At 44.5% G+C, this 21,498-nt stretch overlaps 1 protein-coding gene across 1 annotated transcript in view; it reads right to left on the bottom strand.

Moving 5' to 3' along the window:
- Nucleotides 1-21,498, bottom strand: part of SND1 (staphylococcal nuclease and tudor domain containing 1) — a 407,468-nt gene that overhangs the window by 98,064 nt on the left and 287,906 nt on the right. Inside the window, exon 16 of the mRNA XM_008509590.2 lies at nt 1,185-1,294. Coding sequence (XP_008507812.1) covers nt 1,185-1,294 — 110 coding nt within the window. The remainder of the gene's footprint in view (nt 1-1,184; nt 1,295-21,498) is intronic.

Here is a 21,498-nt window from a genome sequence, read left to right as displayed (position 1 = left end):
AAGGAGTTAAGCCCATGCCCTACCCCCCCTGTACTGATGGCCAACAGAGCCAGGCAGCACCCAGGTAGTTGCAGTTCACGTTTGGGAAATGGAACCCGTCTCTCTTGAATTCAGGATTTCTTTTGACACACTGCTTTCTTTCACAAAATGAGAAGGCAAGTGCTAGAGAAATCCCAAAGAGGTGGCAAGCAACAGCAATAATACTGCTTCGCCAGAAGTCAAAGTGGTGGTTCTTTTGGGGCCAGGGTAGTCCAACACAAGCATCTTGGGCTAGCCTGTTCTCCTGTACCTCTCACACCTAACACAGTCCCTGGCAATTCAAATCAAAATGAGAGATGCTGCAGCTTACGAATAGGTATTTCTATCACTTAACATCCCAAAGAAGCCAACATGTCTGATCTCAAGGATCTACAAAGACTCATGAGAGAGAGAACCTCTAGGACTCCATATTCTTTTTGCTCTGTGCACATAATGATATTGCATGAAAGCTGGAGGGACCCTACCAATTTGATTGTAAAAGAACTGAGGACAAAGGCAGATCTAAAAGCCTAAGCCTGAGCCCAGCACAGCCTCCCATTGTTCCTTTCTTGTGCCCACCTGGCAGGATGAATGACTGGCATATTCCCGGAAAGAAGGCGGATCTGTTGACTATGACTTGATAAAAGTTAGCAGGTAGATGGGCACCAGAGCAGCTGAGAAGCCTAACTCCTGCCTGCAAGAGTCAGGTCAACAGGCAGAAACAGAAATACAATTAAATTGAGTCAGAAAACCCGCTACAGAAAATGCAATTACTCAAAGATACAAATAAATGTTCAAAGAAAATTGGCCCCTGACAGAGTTAGTCAAGCTTCTAAACCCAGCTGGAGGCAGGCAGCTCAGGCTAATTCGCTGAGGAGGACTGCAAACCTGTAAGCTCTCTCTGTCAAGATCCTGGCTAGGCTGGCCTGGTGGTCACCACGCAACCCAGGACACCAATGGTGAGGAGCAATTTGGGGGCGGCTGGCCAACGATGAAGGGCTCAAGGAAATAAGATGTGGGCAGACAGAGAATGGATCGTGGATGTGGAAGGCTGAACACCAGAAAAAGTGACAGACTCATCTCTGACATGGCAGAAAAACATCAGACCAAGTGAGCCTTATTTTCTCATCCCGCCTCATACAAGAAGCAACTGGAAGGTGTCCTACCTCTCGTTGCAGCACCAGTTCCTTGGTGAAAAGCGTTGCTTCCTCACTGAAGGGCTCTCCCTCCTGCACCAAGCCTGGCAGGTTTCGGGCTCCTCTGGGGCATTCAATGCCTGTGTCAGGAGAAAAGGAGAATTTGCGATGAAAAGGGCCCACTAGGCCTGGTGTCCAGCAAGGACAGTTCCCTGACACTTCTAATGAGGCAGGCATTAGATGAGAATGCCACCACGTCTGAGATAAAGTAGAGGTAGTGGCAGAAGAGGAGGAGCTCAGTTGGCCCCAGGTGGGAAAAACCAACACTGACAGCAGCAACAACAGAGAGGAGCTCCCAGTCACAGCATCTGGGAGTTGTCAGAGGAGCCGGGGAGTTCCCAATAACATGTAGGATGAATCCTCATCTTGTACTCTTCGCTCCGTACAGTCCTCTGGTCTCACTGCCTTAACTATCACTTACAGAAATGGCTCTTTCACCTAAATTATACTGATATCCCCAGCCATTCTGTCTCCTGAGAGCCATTCCAGCTGACTCCTAGACATTTTCTCTTTACTATCTGACTTTCACATCAAATTCAAAAGTGTTAACTCAGTGTCATTTTCCTCTTCAAATAAACTTCCCACTCTGTCCTCTGGCTATATTTTGGACAATAGTACCACCAGTTTCTCATTCAGAATGAGAGAAAAACAGAATACTGATGAAGTATTAGGTTTCTGGAGCCAGAAAGACCTGGATTCACATTCTAACTGTACTGTATCAGTTACTAGCTTTGTGACCTTGGCCAAGTTACTGAACCATTCAAAGCCTCAGTTGTCCTATATATAAAAACTCATAATATATCTACTTCACACAGTTGTTATATGAAGTGTGTGGGGGGATTATGTATGTAAAATAATTGGCACAATGCCCAACATATGGAAAGGTTCAATACATTTTAGCTCTTATTATTTTATCATTATTGCTCTTAGCAATTACCCATAATCAAAATCTCAGTCATCTCTTACTCCACAACTAGCCTGTAAGATCCCTGAGAACAGAATCCCATCCTTCACACTTTGTTTCCAGGGACGGTATTTTCTACAGAACAGATGCTCATTAACCTACTAGGACTGCCTTTGCTTTCTCTCTCTGATTCAATCATTCACATTGCAAATATACTTATCATTAACGTGGTGGTCATCTGTGACAGGCCACGAAATATGTTGCATTATGATATCTGAATCAGATGTAAATATTTCCCTGAAAATTCATACTACAGCTGTAATTATGAAGCAAAAAGTTGAACTAGGCTAGAGACAGAGGAAAAGAAAACGATCAAAATCTGGGGAGGATGCATTTAGTGCCCACATCTCTGAATCACTGCTGATCTCTCCCACTGCAATAAGGCAGGATTGGGAGGTGCTACCTCTTATTTACAGTCTCAGGTGAAGGCACAAGAGATCTGGCATGGGGAGGCCAAGTAGCAGGGTGTCTAGGCTACCACAAACACCTACTGGGGAGCCTTTGGGAGAATAGGGGCCACCATTGCTGTGACAGAAGGTATATCTCTTATGGATGAAGCCAGGTGGCTGCTCATGTTCTTGGCCACAGCACAGATTCAAGGTCATAAAGCTGAGAGGAAAGGGAATACCTTATACATTGGGTTTTCAGATGCTCAAGAACAGAGCTTTCTCTCCAAGCCTCAAGGCCTCACAGAAGGAATACATCACATCAAATGCAACACTAGACGGGGAGTGCAGCATCAGGAGGGAACTGCAGAGCAGCCTGGGCTGGGGCCAGGACCACTCCCCAACCCCTGTGAAGTCAGGACAGAAGAAGGCTCACCCAAGCGTCATATGGGTAAGAAGATTACCAGGTCTGCCTCATCCTGGGCACTTTAGCGCCAAGTTGCAGGGGAGAAGTGGAATCTATTTTTGTAAACCACAGCAATAAATTCATAGACCCAAAGAGCCTGAGATTAACCTTGAAGAGAGAGATGGGGCTAGGGTAAAATGGAATGAAAGATAGCCCATGATTTTCACAACAGCGACAGCCAAAAACACTTTTCATTTTATATCTGCAAACTAAGCAAGACTAGAATTGTCAGAGAGAAAAATAAACAATTCTATTGAGCTTTTTGGCCACATAACCACAGTTAAAGCATTGTTACAAAACAAAAATAATGCTAAAATAAGTGTTCAGTTTGCTTCTGACCCTTAGTAGCCATTTGGGTGGGACAGAACTGGGATGCTGTTGGTGGGGCTGTTAGGAACTGGGGACTAGAAGGGAGGAGACTAGGACAATACACTGGGAGGCAGGAATTAGGGGGAAAGGATTTTCACTAAAAGGGTACAAAAGATTTCTGAGTCTCATTGGTTGAGTAGATATACCCACTCTATTCCTCTGTCACTTTCTTGGTATTCTGAAATCTCAAGAGATCAAGAGAACTTAGCAGCTCTCTCTGAATCCTGGAGACTACTAGGTGCCTACATCCAGAGAACAAGATGGCTCAATGAGTCCAGGGAGTTCAACAAACCAAGCTGAAATGGATTCAAAATCTTTCAGGAGAGAGTCATTTGGGCCTGTGGTGACTACAACCCAATCACTCCATGGAGACTCGAAAGCAAAGGAAGGCCTTTGTTCCCTTGCTCACCCACTTGCCAGTAACTGAGTTCCAGGTCTTCAAGAGGAGGAAGCTGAAGTAGGCTGTTTCTCCACCCTTTTTTAAGTGGAAAAAAGTAAACACATCCATTCCTGTCAGGCAGGGAGGTAAGAGAAAGGAGAAGGAACAGAAAAGTTGCTTGAGAACAAGAGTATTATCTCTGCTTTTACCATTGACTTCCTTTACTTCTGGGCAGACTTACTTCTCTTTGACCTGTGTCCTCTGAAGTAACCCCTTCCCAGTCAAAACCTGCCTCACTGTCACATCTCGGCTCAGGGTCAGGTATGGCTTAGCTGACACTACTTAGTAGGACAGACAAGGAGAAGCTGTATGTTAAAAACAGACCCAGTGGGAGCAGGTTCCAGACTTAAACCCGGGTATAAGCGCTAAGAGAACAAAGGGGGAAACGAACATTTACTATATACCCGTGACTATCTAGGAATGGACTATGAGGCCCCAATGTGAATCCTAGATTGTCAGATGCTAAAGCCATTGAGAAAAAGTCCAATTTTGGAGTTGAACAATGCTGTAACCAGAGGGTGCTATAACCTACAATGGAGACTAGATAGGAGTCCAGGGCCCTGGGGTACTCAATTGCTTGTCAGGTAGACGAGCAGAGTCAGGGAGTCCAGGCACTGGGGTCATCATGACAGCAGAGCCTCAGGCACTGTTCAACTGGAGCACAGAGGCAGGTTCCTCACTCTTGGCGGGGGAATTCCTAGATACGAGGGGTGTCCTGGGCAGGACACCAGAACAGGTACTCAGAAACAGGGAGTGGGTGAGGGGAGGAAGAATCTACTTCTGCAAAAGGATTGTGAAGATGAGTGTTTTTGAAACTTACAATTTTTATTATGACCCATATACACATTTACATATCAGTATATACACTTATATAACAAAGTTTCCACAAAACAATGGTTAATTTTGACTAAATGTGATATACTCTGTCTTCTCTTCTGTTCTATTTCATTAAAGACAAAAAAGATGGTTATGACACTGAATTAATTTAAGACCTTTAGTGGGGCAGCACCCGCAGCTTGAAAAACACTGGTAGAGACTGAGGTGTGAAGACAGAAGCCTGGGAGGGATGAGGCCAGCCCTGATGGCCCTCTTGGAGAGTCCAGAGGCTATGCTGAGGGCTTATTTATCAGCTTCCAGACTTGCTTTTGTGTCCCAAGGGATCAAGGAACAGGACAAGAAATACGCTATCTACTAACAGAGAGGAAACCAAACAAGTGTTAACATTCTAAAGCTGGAAAGACAGATGTCGCTGTGAAAACCAGGTGCAGACATGCTGTCAGCAAGAAGAGTTCTGCTGTGCCCTCTTTTCCAAGAGCTCGGTCAGTAAGTAAACCTCGTCCACGATGAACCTTTATTCAAAGGATGACTGCAATACTGGGCTGGTGTCCCTGGTGTGCTGCTTTGTTACCAATACAATGGACTTTAAGGAAAAAAAAAGAAAAGAAAAGAGAAAAAGTTAAAGAAAATAGATAAAGGGAAAGAAAGTTGGATTCTCAGAAAGCAAATCCCAGGCTGCAGCTGCTGAGCTGGGCAGGCTGATATGCAGCAATGGAGAGCTCCCAAGACAGTAAATGTGAAGTGAGATATCACTGGAGTTCCAGAAGCTCTCCCCAGCCAGGTGAGGCAGTGCCCGTAATTCTGGATCGAGCATATTACCACTAATAGCTGTCTTTTCCGATAGCGCACTGATGCAGCACTGCCTGCTGATAAGGACGTATTAACTCTGCTGTGCTTCAAGCGCCACAGGTGCAGGTTAACTGCCAAGCTTATCCCTGACACTCACAAGCCATTCCAAAAATGAAAAAACATTTTGTTTTAATTAAAAAAAACCAAAAAACCTATACCTAGAGAAAGTCCCAAACATTCTTGAACATTTTCCTTCCCTGCTACGGGGTGTGCCAGAATGAAGAGAGTTCCTGTACCCCATAGGGCCTTCTTAGCTGACTTCCAGCAACAGCAGATGCAGAAGAGGCAGGCAAGACGCACACCCTTCCCTCTGGCTCCATATGGCTCCCTGAGCTCGTCAGAGCCCTACAGACCCATCTGCCTTTAGGTAAAAACCCATTATTTTTCATACCTTTTCTATACTTTCTGGGATATGATGGTGGACCAAGATGCTTAAAATAAAACAGAAAAGAAGATGTGCCTGATTTTGTATTCTTTAGGAAGAGAAAGTTCATCACTAGCTATCAGCACATCATGGTTCTGGTTTCTGCTCTGCCACTGAAAGTAGGAAACCTTTCCAGGCCACGTGGTCTGTTTATAAAATGAAGGCACTCCAAAGTCTCCCCATGCCACCAAATCCTACAATTTTGGTTATGCCCTTGTGAGATTCTTCACCCTAGGCTTGACTCTTGGAGTACAGGGTGCCTCCTTTCAAATGTAAAATGCTGGGCTAGAGAGCATTCTATTAAAAAGAAATTACCCATTTAGAGACATTGACTAACTAGGTCAATTAATACAAACACTTTGGTCAGTCAGCTTTGGAACAAGAAGTACAAATTCTTGTTAATGATATAATAATGGCAATGTAAGAGATTCTACTGATCACTATGTGAGAGTCATGTATCCCTCTGAATATTTTACATTGTATGTTGAGTTTCACGATAATTAAGCCTCTGGGCTCAAAGTGTGTTTGCTTTTTCCTTTATTGGGAGCTAAAGAGAAGTGTAGCAAATCTGCCTTGGCTGAAGTGACAGCTTCCCAATGGTACTTAGTCCAGCAAACAGGAGACCAGGCATTAGCCAAAGGAAACAAAACCCTAGTGGAAACAATAACCAACTGGAAGGATTAGTCAATGGTGCTTATTGCATGTCCACTGTGTGCTTACGACTGCTTTGGACCTTACTGAGGGAAGGGCATAGGAGGCATGCAGACATAATCTTTGCTTTCTGCCTACTCAGGATACTTAGAAATACCTCAGTTCGTCTAGCAGGTCTTCCTGCTCTTCATTTCACAAACTCGTATCAGTGCCTAGGCCCTGTGTTGAAAGGTGAGGACTCAGTGATGAAAAAGACAGACTTTGTACCAATGACGCTTAATTACCAGGATGAAAACATTATTTTCCTCTACCATTGTATAACGGATGTTACTGGTGACTGAATTTACCATTTAGCCTATAGGTTACAGAATGTTAAGAAACAGCATGTGATAATTGGATTATGTTATGCAGATGTATGTGTGTCTGGGACACTGTAGAATGTAGTGGACAAGTCAATCATGGGGCTCACCCTGCTGCATCCCTTGCTAAGGGTCAGTCTCGGGCAGCTATGTTTTCCAGCACATGATCCTAGCCTCTGAACTCTCCGCTCACCACAAGTTGGGGATGGAGATCAGAGCAGAAGGTGGAGAATAACAGGGAGGGAAGGAGAGTTCCTGCTGTACCTGATTCAAGGGAAGCCAATCTACAGTCCAGCTGGCAGGGGAAAAAAGCTCTGGCCAAGCAGGAATGAGAGATACTGGGTGAGCTGTTAAGATTCTCTTTCTAAAATCTGAACTGGCCAGCGTGCAGAAAGCATAAGCCCATCAGGAGCAAGAGGAAGGAGGTAATAAGGAGACGAACTTGCACCAACACTGGAGATGGGCAGTGAAGTCCCTGCAGCAATTTCAGACTCAGTCACCTCCCAGGTTCCAGGATCTGTGAGACCGAACCTTACCTTAGATCCTGTTAGATTTTCACGGATGTTCCCGTCAATCTGCGTTTCCTCTCACTGCTACTACAAGCAAGCCTATGTGAGAAGCTGGTATTTGCAACCCCAATAAAACTAAAACTAAATTGCTTCTTAGGGTGGGTGCTGTGTCATTCAGATTTTATTCTTTCCCGTCTCTGATAACTGCCTAGCACACAGTTGCATTGTAGATCCTCAACAAATGTCCAATGAATGAATATTAGTGGAAAAATACTTCTGAAAAGAAGTGAATACACAGAGAAGGAAATGGCTATTGAATAGTCAGGGTTGTAGACCTTATGCAAACACCAGGAGAGGGGCTGACAGAATCCCTCACTACAGACACCCCACTTTCCCACGGTTCCACAACCCTTCAAGGAAGAAAATGAAAGCACAGCTGCACCCATTTACTCCACTGGTCTGTACACTGGCACACCTGGGAAATGCAGATTAAGTACAGGGAGGAAGTGGTCAACACTGACCACCAATGTCAGCAAGACCTGAGGCCGGGGCTCTGCAAGGATGTTTCGCTTCCAATACAACAAACAAGGAAAACAATTCTCACTTATGACCCTGTGTTCAGCTCTAGGAAAAAACGTGGCCAGAGAGAAATGCAGAAACTGGAGCACATTTAGACAGAGCAGTAGAAAATGCCTCGGGGTGGGGGGGGGGAGGCCTGCCTCTAAAGGAAAGATAAAAGGTGCTAAATCTGTACAGCTCGGGGAAGCGGTGACTAAGAGGGTGACACGATAACAATCTGCAAATATTTGAAAGGTGTAAACACGAGAAAGGAGGGAAAATTCTTAGCCTGAGAACAGGGGGTGTAATTACTGGGGGAAAGAAAATCTAGACAAAATATCAGAGAAACTTAGCATGGGGATGACTACGAGGCTATAAATAAGCTTCCCATTGGAAATGAAAATGCTGCTATTTAGTCCTAAAGCTGAAAGGTGGCCACTAAGCCCACCCCTCTGCTTACGTGGAAGCAGCCCAGACAGAAAACTGTGAATTTCTTCTCTATATTTAGGGAAAGACTTCTTTAGTGATATTCAAGTCTAAATACCTCTGCTTTAAATACTGCTCCCTGAAATTTCAACACAATTTCTGTTGATCAAACCATTAAGAAGACAAAATGGTGGTTCTGGTGGGACTTTCAGAACAAAATGGGCTTTATCTGCCAGCGTGTGGCACATGCCTGCCTAGCAGAGAAAGCGGGGCTGAGTATAGAGCCAGGGGGCAGACAGCCGGGAGAGGGACAGGAGACGAGACTGTCTTCTGCAGCAGGGCATCTTCATCCCCCGTCTCCAGGACCCCAGGTAAGAATGCTGTAACTTTCCCAGATGGGGAACTGTAGACGCTTCTCCCTTCTTTCTAAACACACAGTCCCCTGGAGTAAACGTCAAGGACAAGTCAAGGCACAGAAAGAACACCAAAATAAGCTTCCTGTCACACTGACTGCACTCCAATACCTTTCCCTGAGGTTCCTGCTACTGCAGCTGGCCAATTTATAATTCAGACTCTCAGCAGACATTCTTACCCCCAGAGTCAATTAGTTCCATTTCTATACTTTCCCTTGCCATCCTTCCCCCACCAAAGAATGAAACAAAATTCTAAAAACCCCGCTACACACAGAGAGTAAGTCACTTAAACTATGTATGTAGCCCAAGAAAGGAAACACTTTTAATCATGTCCAAGTCAATTTCAAAAAAAAAAAAAAAAAAAATTCTTTGGTGTTAACAGTATCTAGATAGCTATTCCTTCCCTAACCATCAAGAACAAAATCCAGAACTCAAACTCTCATCAGCACAAAATGCAGAGGCAGAGGCCATCTGCCTAATTTTAAGTAGTGTGGTTATCACCTGAATATACATGCAAAGTCAAATCAGTTCACACTGTTGGTTCTCAGAAATGTAACACATCTCATGCATCAAAAGCTCACTCATTGGTCTCTCTCATAAGCTTTACAGCAGAAATAATTTGGAGGTCTCAAGTTGCAAATGTCATCAGTGAATCAGTTCCCAGTTGAGAAGTGCAAACCACCCCACTTAGGAGCAGCTGGTCCTACATTTTCATGTTTCCCAAATGGCACAAAGAACAAGGCAAATGTAGACCAGTTGGTTCCTAAGAATTAGTTCTACGTGGTATGAAGCCATGATTTGTATTAAGGGTCAGAAATGAGACAAGGATTTTCTATTGTCTCATATTTTTTATTCTCTCCCTTGTTCTCTAAACCATTACACTTTGTTACCTCAGGGGAGGTAGCATCTTGTGGGCCAATTTTGGAACATGTCACTGCTAAAGCTCTTTCAGTGATCAGAAGAAAGGGATAAGACAAGACTGAAGGGTCCTAATTAAAGGGATCAAACTCCTCAGGTAATTGTCATCAGGGGAGTCAGGACTGGGTAAGAGCCGAGGCTGAAGCTGTGTTTAGTTTACAGTTCCGATTGTTTAGGGTAGACTTTTTTTTTTTTGAGGAAGATTAGCCCCGAGCTAACATCTGCCACCAATCCTCCTCTTTTTTCTCAGGAAGACTGGCCCTGAGCTAATGTCCGTGCCCATCTTCCTCTACTTTATATGTGGGATGCCTACCACAGCATGGCTTGACAAGCAGTGCCATGTCTGCACCCGGAATCTGAACTGGCGAACCCCGGGACACCAAAGCGGAACGTGCGCATTTAACTGCTGAGCCACCAGGCTGGCCCCTAGGGTAGACTTTTATTAGGTTGTTCTGATTTGGGAATGTTTGATGCATTTGTTGAAAGGCCCAGAAACTGAAGTTAATTTGGAAGAAGAGCAGTAAGACCCAGCCTTCACAATGTGACGGGAACTGTGGCTCCCTCTGAAGAAAAGAAGGGGAGGGGAGGCCGGCCCGGTGGTGCAGCAGTTAAGTCTGCATGTTCCGCTTCGGCAGCCCTGGGTTCGCGGGTTCGGATCCCGGGTGCAGACATGGCACTGCTTGTCAAGCCATGCTGTGGGAGGTGTCCCAGATATAAAGTAGAGGAAGATGGGCACGGATGTTAGCTCAGGGCCAGTCTTCCTCAGCAAAAAGAGGAGGATTGGTGGCAGATGTGAGCTCAGGGCTAATCTTCCAAAAGAAAAAAAGCCAAAAGAAAGGGAGGAATCTATAGAAAGGGGTACAGTGCTTGGCTTTAAACGTGCCATAAGTTTGTCTAGTACAAGTCACAATAGTGTTACCACTAGGAGCAGGTGACTTCTCAGGTCTCATCTCTCGTTGTGAGCCTGTTCCTGGTGGACCCCCATTCTGCAGTCTTTTGAGGAAAGGGATATGCCAGTCCCCTCTGGATCCCCAGTATCTGGCACAGAGGAGACACTCAAGCAGAAAGAGAGTCAACAAACCTGTTATAACCATGTCCTATTCCGACTTCCACATGAAGACTAGTTTATATTTGGCGAGTTCACGAAGAAATTCAGTAACTCCTACTTCTAGGACTTTAAGGCGATTGAGTGTTAAATGCTAAATCACTGACCACTGTCCTAGAAGGAGACAAAGAAGGGGTGGCCAGAGGCTTTGTACTGGCTTTCTGGCTCTCAGTCTAGCTGGAGAGTGTGCAGAACTGGCTTCACCAAACTTGACTGATTATTGGCTTCAGACATCAAAGTACCATTCCTAAAGGGGAGAAAGCCTTTTTCAGATGGAGCTGGTGCAGGAGATAACAATCGGGTCAGCATCAGACAACCTTTTATAAAAACTCCCCATTGCAGAACAAGATCTGAAAACAAGGATTTCTAAAGGGAGGAAAAAACTCATTTAAGCGGGTTTCCCTTCCTGTGGCATCCCTAGAGCACGGCCCTAAACAATGCAGCCAGGTTGTCTCGGGGGGCTGGGGGGTGTCTGGGAAGGGGCCTTGGAGATGGCAGGCTGTCCTGCTTCCCAACACACACGTTTGTTTTTGGGTGTGCTGTAAGCAGCAGCTGCAATAATATCACCATCAACTAGGTGCAGAATCAAACAGCTGGGCGTGGAAAGAACTGTGCCCTCCCCAGTTTTCTTCCCTTGGGTTTCTCTGCATTATCCATGTCAAAACAACAAATTCATATCTTCATTACATAGAAAACAAAGCATTTGAGGTCAAAAGCTAGGGCCAAAACAGTCTTTCCAATGACAAGGAAGCTAGATGGCTCAGGCTTTTACGTAATACCCTGGCACCATGGAGACAGCACCTAACAAGCACAAACCCCATGTCTGAACAATGAGGGGGAGTTGGTTTCTATGAGAACCTCAACTTTTGCTTTTTCTGACTTATTTTAAACATGTAGCTTTATCTTTGAATTAAATAAAGTCTAGATTCATTTTTTCCCCTCTTTAATTTTTGGCACCAAAGAATTCCAGTCTTGGTCTTTTAAAATTCCATGTTAATGGATAAAGAGAAAAATTTAATCTATTGTCCAGGCTCGTAGAGAATAGATACAGGGTAAAGAGAAAGCCATAGGAAATAGCCACGTGGATCTTGCAAGTACAAGATTCCAGAAGGTATTCTGGCACACCCCTGGCAGCCAAATGTAAAAGCTACCTACTTGCATAAATTTAGAGTAACTTTTTCTAAACCAAGCTGTGTTGTGTTATTTGAACAGAATAGTTCTCAGATGTGTGGAGTATACTTTCAAACTATTGCCTTCGAGCTTTCACTCACAGAACATTGCTCTGAGCATCTCCTCCCAAGGGGCATGTGAAATCCAAATGCCTAGAGATTAGTCTACTCAGTTGGTGGGACTGGAGGAGGAACCAGCTAGTGTCAGGAACACTAAGACCCCCAAACCAAGGAGAACAAATAAAAATCTGAGAGCTGATCTGTAAGCCCTTTACCTCACTAACTTTACTTAAAATTAATAAAAACAGGCAAAAAAGGAAAGAAATTCTGAAAAGCCAAAGTTCTTCATCCTATCCTGATCAGCAGTTTGAACTCTGGGCGCTGGGTGAAGAATGGCGTAATGTAAAGTGGTAAGCACACACCTTCCTGTGGACGACATCCAGCCCGCTGCCTGCTTTTGTCCTGCTCATGAGCTAATAGCGTTTACCCTTTTGAATGGTTTGAAAAAAAAAATTGAAAGAATAATATTTTATGATGTAAAAATTATATGAAATTCAGATTTCAGTCTATAAATAAAGTTCCATTGGAACATAGCTGCACTCATTTGTTGTCTATGGCTGCTTTCAGAGTCCAACAGCAGAGTTAAATGTTTGTGACAGAGACTACATGGCCCACAAAGCCTAAAATATTTACTGTCTGGCCCTTTAGACAGAAAGTATGCCAGCTCTTGCTCTAAAGGATATTGTATGCTGGTTTAAAAAAAAAAATCCAGGCAAGGCAGAGTTCAACCTCCCTGAACTGATTCCCAGAATGAGCAGAGGTGACAGCATAAGAATAGCATAAATAATGATAAAAATACTACTACAGAAGCCTATGGTCATGTAACCAAGGTGAAAGGAAAGGAAACATGGCTCGAGGGAACTGTCCAAGGCAGCTAACACTAGCCACAGTGCTGCCCTCAACCTCTCTCTCCTGCACCCCGTTTTAGGAACGTCCCCTCTCCTGCGCTTGTGATCCTTCAAGTTTATTCCCACTCGCCTCCCACAGGCTCAGATTTTCCCATTCCAACCTTACACCCCATAAGCTCAAACCCTGACGTTTCCAGAGTTGCCCTTCTTTGTCCCTCACCATAACTGCTTCCCGCCACTCCTTGACAATATGCATTCACTATCCCACTTCTTGTACAGAAATCCTTTGCTCCTACCATTTTGTACTTAGACTTTATCTTTCTACTAAGCCTCTACTTAGAAAAGTAATCTCTTCTGACACATCTCTTCTCAGTAGGAGCCCTACTAGATCTCCACATGGCATTCAGTACTGTGCACCAACCCTTCAGGGAAATTCACTCCTCCCTTTGCTTCTCTTTACTGGTTGTCCTTTTTTTTTTTTTTTAATCCTGCACCATCTCTTGAGAGGCCATCCATTCTCATGTTCTCCATCACTGTCATCATGCAGAACCTACAGACATGTCATCTTGAACTGTCCTCTAAGCTCCAGACCCAATTCCCAAATGTCTGACAGACATCACCCCTTAGATGTCCTGCCAATACCTCAAGGTCAACATGTCTAAAACCAAACTTCTTCCTAAATTTTCTCTTCCTTCCTCTTCCCCTATTCTGGTTTCAGCACTATCATCCTCCCAGTCTAAAAACCTCACTTATCTTTGATTTGTCCCTATTTTATTCACATAACCCAGTGGTTGCTACATTTTATTAATCCCATTAATTTCACCTCCACAGTTGTTTGTGTAGTCCGTCGAATCTTCTCGATCCTCAACATAACTCCGTTCAGGCCCGTCACATCTATTCTGACCTACCTGCCTGCCTTCTGTTTTCCCCTATACTGATTATTCCTACATACAGCTACCAGATTAATTTTCCCAAAGCAAAATATTCTGCTCAACACCCTTTAATGGCTTCCTATAGTTTACCATATACAATTAGAATTCCACAATCTGATATTCTAGGCCTTCTAAGACTTGTCCGATTCCTTGGAACTGTATAAAACATCCATTACCTACTTGACAGCCCTTCAAATATTTGAAGACAGTGTAATATCTATTGCCTCCCATCCTCTGTCTTATTTTCTCCAGGTTAAACATCCCAAGGTCCTCACAAGACATGGGTTTTGGTTTCCTACCATTCTACTGATTTTCCTCTTTAAGCCTACACAATATGAAGGGTATCTTCAAACTGAAAATATCTTTCTAGTTGATTTCATTAAAATGTCTGATGGGGTGGTCGGGTGCGTGCAGCAGGGAGCATCCCTTCCATGTGCCTCGAGAGCCACCTTTGGGAGCTGAGGCAGTGAGGTTTGCCGCCTTTGTTGGATTAATGGGGGAGGGGTGTGGAGAGACTGCACAGCAGTGTACCACCCCCACCCCGGGACCAGGCAGAGTTAGACCTTTCTCCAGGCAGGATGCTGCAGCAAGAGGGCCAGCTCCATTAGTGCAGGAGGAATCCTGGGGCTGAGGGAAGAGGGAAGCCCTCAAGGGACTGTGGGAGAAGCGGAGCCTGTCCTGGGGAAGGCTGCCTGCCTCCCCGGCCTCCACTCCAGCCCACTTTCACTCTTGGTCTCTCGGCAGCAGCCCTAGGCACTGTGCAGACCCTGGTGGTGGTGTGACAAGCAGTCTATTCATTTCCTTCTCTCATTCACTGGGCTCTCGGGGATAAAAAGGAACAGCAAATCCAAACCACTGCCTAGAATCCACTTTGCAGAATTCAGGGGAAGACTGTTCTATTGAAGTGATTATTTTCCCTCTTTGGGAGACCTGAGGGAAAGAAAAGCATTTCTGCATCCTTTACTTTCCACTGATGCAACATTGCAGAAACGACTATTTCAGTCATCATTGCGGCCAGTGGGACAGTGAAAGCACGGCTTGTACTTAATTGAGGCTTTTTAGGTCCTGTCACACCGCGGCAACAGGGCACCAAAGCACCAGGATTTGAACTGTGATGCTGGACACAAAGCTTCAGTTGAAAAGCGGGTGAGAAGGGAGGACAGCGAGGGAGAAAATCAGGTACCTGACAGCCAAGCTTCCTGACTGCTTGCAGCTGAAAGGGAGATATTACCCTGTCTCATCAGGCTCTGCCTGTCTTCAAGGGAGAGGAAAGCTCCTGCGTGTGCTTATTATTGCACGACTGAAGGACAGCACTAGGCACAAGTCCCTGGATGAGAAGCTTGCCAAAAGCCATGATTTCTAATAAGGGTGTGACAGGTGGGGAAGTGGCAATGGAGTGTTTGGTGCGGGGGGAGGGGTAAATTTCCTGAACACAGCTCACAGTCAAACACGTTGCTGATGACGATTCCTGGTGTTTGCGACAACCAAGGGGCGTGTGTGCGTGTGTCTAGTGTGAGCGCACACTTGTATGTGCTCAGCAGCTCAAGGAAAGAGGGCGGGGAAGGGGGGGGGAAGAGGGGAGGGCAGGGGGAGAGCCGGGAGAGACTGAAGAGTAGAGGAAGGAGGCGCTGGAGAAACTGCAGGCCTTTTCCGAGGCTGAACTCACATGTGCGAGCCTCTGGTAGGAGACGGCAGCTGTCATAACCACCTGGATCAGAAACAGAGTTGTAGGAAGAATGATACCAGGACTGCACCTGCCGATGGGCACAAACACACTCAGTGTGAGTGTCCGAAGTGGCAGAGACTAGAGACAGGAATGGGTAGATTCCTAGCACAGCATGCACGAGAATAAAGTTTCATTCCAGGGAAAAAGGAGAGAGGAGCCGCCCCTTCTGCCTCACACCCTTCACGTCTCTTTCAAAGCCCCAGGCTGCCTGCCTGTTCTCTTGCATCACTGTGAAAACCTTGGTGATGCTGGCTTGCTTGGGCTTCTCACTCACTCGTGTTCCCTGTTCACTCTCCACCACAGCCCAGCCCCATGCCCCGCCAAGCCAGTCTTGTCCAGTACCACAGGCGGAAAGAAATGTCATTAGCTAAAGCTTTTCAACTGCGGTTACTGGCTCCTCAGGGGTGAAATGGCAAGGAGTCAGTCTCTTGCGCACGCATGCACAAGTGGCGCTTCTCCTCAAGTGTGCCCCCTCTACATCTTCCTATTGTGCCCAGTGCTGGGGTAGAGGAGGCTTGTGACAAGGGCCCTAAGTTAAAAGAAAAACGTTGGGGTACATGTCCTTTAGGGAATTTGGGGGACTTGAGGAGTCTGTAAACTTTGTGGTCGCCTGTTTTACGTAAGTATATTTTGTTTCCCTACTTTTTGTCATTGAAGTAATTGTACGTCTTCTAAAAATATAATACAAAACAAGATAAAAGGGAGTCATAGATAGGGTTCTTTCTTTCTGGGCCCTCCCTCTGAAGTCTAACAAGCGCCTGGATGCCCTCTGGCCCAAATGGATCCCTCAGGGTCAGAAGCCAATTAGATCTCTTGGCACAAGGAACTCTCTGACTATATCACTACGGCCCCGGGGGAAAAGGAAGAGGCCTTTTCCATCTCAGCCAGCCATCCTAGGGAGACACCAGCTCCTGAACGGCAAAGAGCACAGCTGTCGGCAAGAGGGTGGGGGAGCGATGAGGCAAATTTCACAGCAAACACTCAAGAGAAAAACAAAAACAAGAGAAGTGTTTCATATGGAGGCTGTCTCCCCTAATGTCACTAAACTGGAAATCTTATATTCTGTAATTCACCCACCCTTAGTAGACAGCTGTTCACACTTGAGTCAGGAGAACAGGTGAAGGCTGTGGAAGGGGAAGGGGGATTTCTCCTACAGAGCCTGGAACAAGAACAATCACGTAATAAGCCCAATCACCTAATAACGTCAGTATTTTGGGCTACCACAAAAAGTGGGCTCACTTCTCTATTAGAAAACCAGTTTGCTCCTTATCTAGTGAAAGAGAGCATCAAACTAGCTGCAAAGCAGTGCCGGTCAATCCCACAGAAGGAAACCTGCACGTCCACCTGCAGCCTTCAAGGCAGATGGGATTAAAGGAGTAGGGGAGAATCTTGAGGCACCAAGTTCGGCCCAAACCACTGAAGTCACCCTGTGTGGACTGACAGAACTGGCATTTATAATTTGATGCGGCCCTAACATTCTTATTTCCCTGTTACCAATGTTCTGGCTGAAATACCATAATGTATTAATCCTTGTAGATGACTGATGCAGTTTAAAATACTGCAGGGTTTGGCTGCCATTCCCTCCCCTGGGGTCTCAAAATAACTCCACACAAATCATTTTTGCTAAACACTCACTCAGGCAGCTGTTCCCTGCCAGAACATACACATCTTATGTAAGTGAAGGAGCCACCTAGCTTGCTGGAAGAGGAGGGCGTTCCCAGAGAGTGGTACTCGATGCCCTGGAGGCCCTGTCAAGCTGGTTTTTAAACCTATCTCTGTCCCTGCCAAAAGGGCAAGCACACAACACAGCTTGGCGGCCCTGCCCAACCTCCCTCAGTGGGAGACCCCCAAGGAATTTCAGGGGGTCAGATCAGGGAGGGTCACCCAGTTCAGGGCTGCCTTAGAAACAAGTGCAACCTGGACAATTAGGTACTATCTAAGCGACCTTGTGTAGACACAACGCTCTACAGAGACGAGGGTATCTGACTTTCCAAACTAAGCTTTAACCACTGTCCCTCTTGCAGCAGACATGCCAGCCATATTAAACTATTTGCCCTTTTGAATAACAATGGGTTTTCAAGGCCCTCTCTTTCCTTGGCTGGTTATACCCTTCTTCTTTGTGTATCCGGTGTTTTCTGGAGAGCGAGAGAGCCTACAGCTTTCCAAGATGTGTAAAAAGGTTGGTGACCACCCCAAATAGCAAAGAAACTGAGCTAAGGTGACATCTAAACAACTCAGAGCTGAATTCCAGCAAAATAATCTGTCTGCAAAGGGTGGCTTGCGGTGCGTGAAAGCTCAGTGAAGACTGTTGAAGAAATGAATGAATCCTGTGGTCCTGTGGAAATGATCAAGTGATGACAGTCCACACTTGGGCCTAATCAGGATATTTATTATCAACTGAGGTGAAGACACTGAAGACCTAATTATATAATACATATTACATGAGAGAACAAACACAAAAAGATTCAAATAAGCAAGAATCAGGGGTCAAAGTTAACAAGATAATATTGAAAAGGGATAACACCCAGTGCTCAAGAGAAGGTGGGGACATGGGTTAATAAAGTTCACGTATAACAGACCTAGAAAACACGTGCACTTGACTATACACACAGAACCTAAAGGGAAGCTTGGGAAAGAAAATCAGGCTGCCTATCTTTCCTTTCTGGAGAGAAGGTCTACAGCTTCCTAAGATGTGTAAAAAGGTCGGTGACCACCCAAAGATGTCGCTACTTATGACAGCAAATGTATCTCCATGTATCACTTAAGCATTCACAGAATCACAACATTTACAGCTGGAAAGAACCTTAGAAATTGAGGAGTCCAAAATCCGTCTTTTTACAGAGGAGGGAACAGGAAACCAGAGAAGTTAAATGACCCATACAAGGTCACATGCCAACTTGGTAATAAGGTAGAGATTATAAGCCCTATCTTTTGACAGGCAGTTGTTCCTTCCACTCCATCATGTCAGTTCAGGTCGGATGCACTTCATCTTACTCAGCTGGCCCAGTGTCCTGGTTTAGCCTATGAGATTGTGTTTTTGGATGTCTCTTCCTGAGGGGACAGATAATCTGATAGGCTATGCTGGGCTTTTAAAAAACATATTAGGAAACAGTTGGTATCATAGCTAGGTTTACATGTAATTAAAAGTGTCTTGAAGTGTATCAAGAGAATATGTAGACTGATCATGAAGAAATTAGTGTAATATCTTCTACAACTGGAGTGCTAAATTCTGTTGTGTTAGGGACTGTATTAAGTACCTTTTCAAAGCATGCATCATGCTATCTAATACTTAGAACACCCTTAATTTACAGATGAGAAAACTAAGGCAAGATAGATTAAATACCTCATCCTAAATCAGAGGGTTTATAAATGGCAGATCCAGAATTTAAGCTTATTCCTGTGATTCTTAACCCACATCTGTAATGAATACACTAAAGTGTTTTCCTCAAAAAAGGATAGATCACAGAATTCCCAAAGCTAGTGTGACCAAGAGACCCTTGAGATGATCTTTGTCCACCTCTCTCATTTTATATATGAGATTGGAGCCAGGATCAGACACCGAGCGTCCTCTTCCATCATTTACTTTTTCCTATACACCACATTGCCGCATGAGTTTGCAGGTTCTGCCTGGATATGTGGTGGAAGAGGAACAAATTCAGCATACCATGTTTCCTTCCCTGGTTTAAGGCACTCACAACGACAAACTAGAGAAATGGACATTCTACAATGATGCTCTTTGTCAGAACGCAGTGGTTGGGTAGACCGATCAATAGATAACCAACCTGTACAACCACGATTTGCAAAGTTTCAACTTTGTCCCAAGTGTCAAAACTCCAGACAAAGAGACAGTTACAAGGCAATGCAATGACAATGCAGTTACAAGGATCATGCAATGAAAGAAACAGCAGAGGATGCCATGTGAACACAGAGGAGGTAGAGGACAACTTCTAGGAGTCAACCTTGGTGTTCAGTCTTAAAGAATGAATAAGTGGCCAGAGGAGGCTGCATCAAGCAAATCTCTGGGGGTGGTGTACTGATACTCCCAGTGTTTACAATGGCAGAAGGAAGCTCCGGCCTTCAGGAGGGGACGTCAGAGCAAAACATATATATGTGCCCTGGGAAGATTCCTTCTGAGAACCACAGTACATGAGAGCTGATCCTGGGGAGAGCATAACACTAAATCTTCCTCCTACACTTGCTTCTAAGTCAGAAAAGAAACTGGTTTAGTAAAAAATAACTGCTTCCTATGCATTCTTTCTCCCAAAAAATTTTGTTATAATTTCACAGACATCAAAAAAGGTCAAATTATTCAAACTGTGCATACAACTACGATCTCAACACAGCTTTTCACGTTATCAGTCAGATTTCTTTTTAATTAAAATTATGATCTATTTGAGAACCACTATCATAGCTTTCTTCTTACCTGTCAATATCTAATCATCACACCTCTGCAGAGAAATTCAAAGGAGGCTAAAAGAGTAAAAAGTGGACTCACAATTCATCCACACTGTACAAAAGTCTTTAACTTCTTACTACTATGGAAATGGCTTTTCCCAACATTACATACACATATCAGTCAATAGGGACTACAGGTCTCTGTGTTACTGAGAAAACTGCGAAAATCAAGAGTAGAGTGGGTTAAAGAAGGACAGAGATGCTTGATTGACAGAAGGTCACAATTCATTGGCAGAAGAATAAAGAACTTGTCTCAATGGAAGATTGGAATTGAAAAGCTTAAAATATTCTTTTAAAAAAAGAAACATTGTTCTGACATCCTAAGAGGACAAATGAAATTGGTCTCCTCCCTCAGTCCCTGAAAAGGAGAGGGAGGAAATGGTAGAGTAGTAAGTGCCAGTTCCATCTTTAATTAAGCTCCGTGACCTTGGCCAAGTAACAGCTTTTCTGAGTCTCCGTGTTTGCACTTGTTAAATGTTGATAACAATAGCCCTTCCTACCCACACAGTGCTGTAATAAACATCCAGGGGGAAAAAGAATGTGAAAACACTCTGAAAAGTATGTACTATTATACAGATTAACATTTTTAGAGGATAATTGTCCTGATAACTTTTGGTATATGTAACTATGATCTTAAACCACTACTTGAAAATGGCCACACCGGTGACAGGAGAGCAAACAACCCCTAAGATACCTGCTGGAGTTCTGGGAAATATTTTCAGGAACTTTAGTTACATAGCAAATGCAGAGTAACTATACCCTAATGTAAAAGGATATTACAAACACTGTTACCAACCAACAGATCTCTCACTTGGGGACTGGGAGAGTGTTTGGAAAACCCCTGGGAGTGGTTGGAAAACTGTGGGAGTGGTTTATTGATGTTCCCAATGTTTCCAATGGCAGAGGGTGCTAAGGCATTTGGGAGGGAGAGCTAAGGTGCTAAACATCTTGCAACTCATTGGAAGTCCAGACAAGGAGGAAACATTCCATCCAAAATGGCGCTATTGCCCCCTGTTGAGAAATACACAACTCAGTCTTACCTCCCAGTACTCCCTCACTGTCATCTACACTCATCTATAGCAAACAACTTGTTGCACCCTGTACATCCTTCGCATTTCTGTTTTAAACCTAGCTGCCCCAATCTCCTTGTTCAGGTCAGAACATAATGATCTTGGCCTAAGGCTGTTGAACAACTTACAGAAAAATAGATCAAATAGAATGCAATCATCAGAAAAAGCTATAAAGTAATTGTTGATTTGACTTGAGGTTCTGAGAAGGAAAATATGCTCTACTGCAAAGTTTTCTAATAGATTCCAAGAGATCATAGTGTCATTTAAACTGATGCATAAAGTAGCTTTGGCTCTGAGTTAGGAGCAATCTGTTAAAAAATAGCGAGTTAATTTAAGAACATGTTATACCAG

This window comes from Equus przewalskii, chromosome 4 (genome assembly GCF_037783145.1).
Source record: "Equus przewalskii isolate Varuska chromosome 4, EquPr2, whole genome shotgun sequence".
Classification (NCBI taxonomy): domain Eukaryota; kingdom Metazoa; phylum Chordata; class Mammalia; order Perissodactyla; family Equidae; genus Equus; species Equus przewalskii.
The sequence above is the reverse complement of the archived record's forward strand: the minus strand, read 5'-3'. Positions and strand labels throughout refer to the sequence as shown.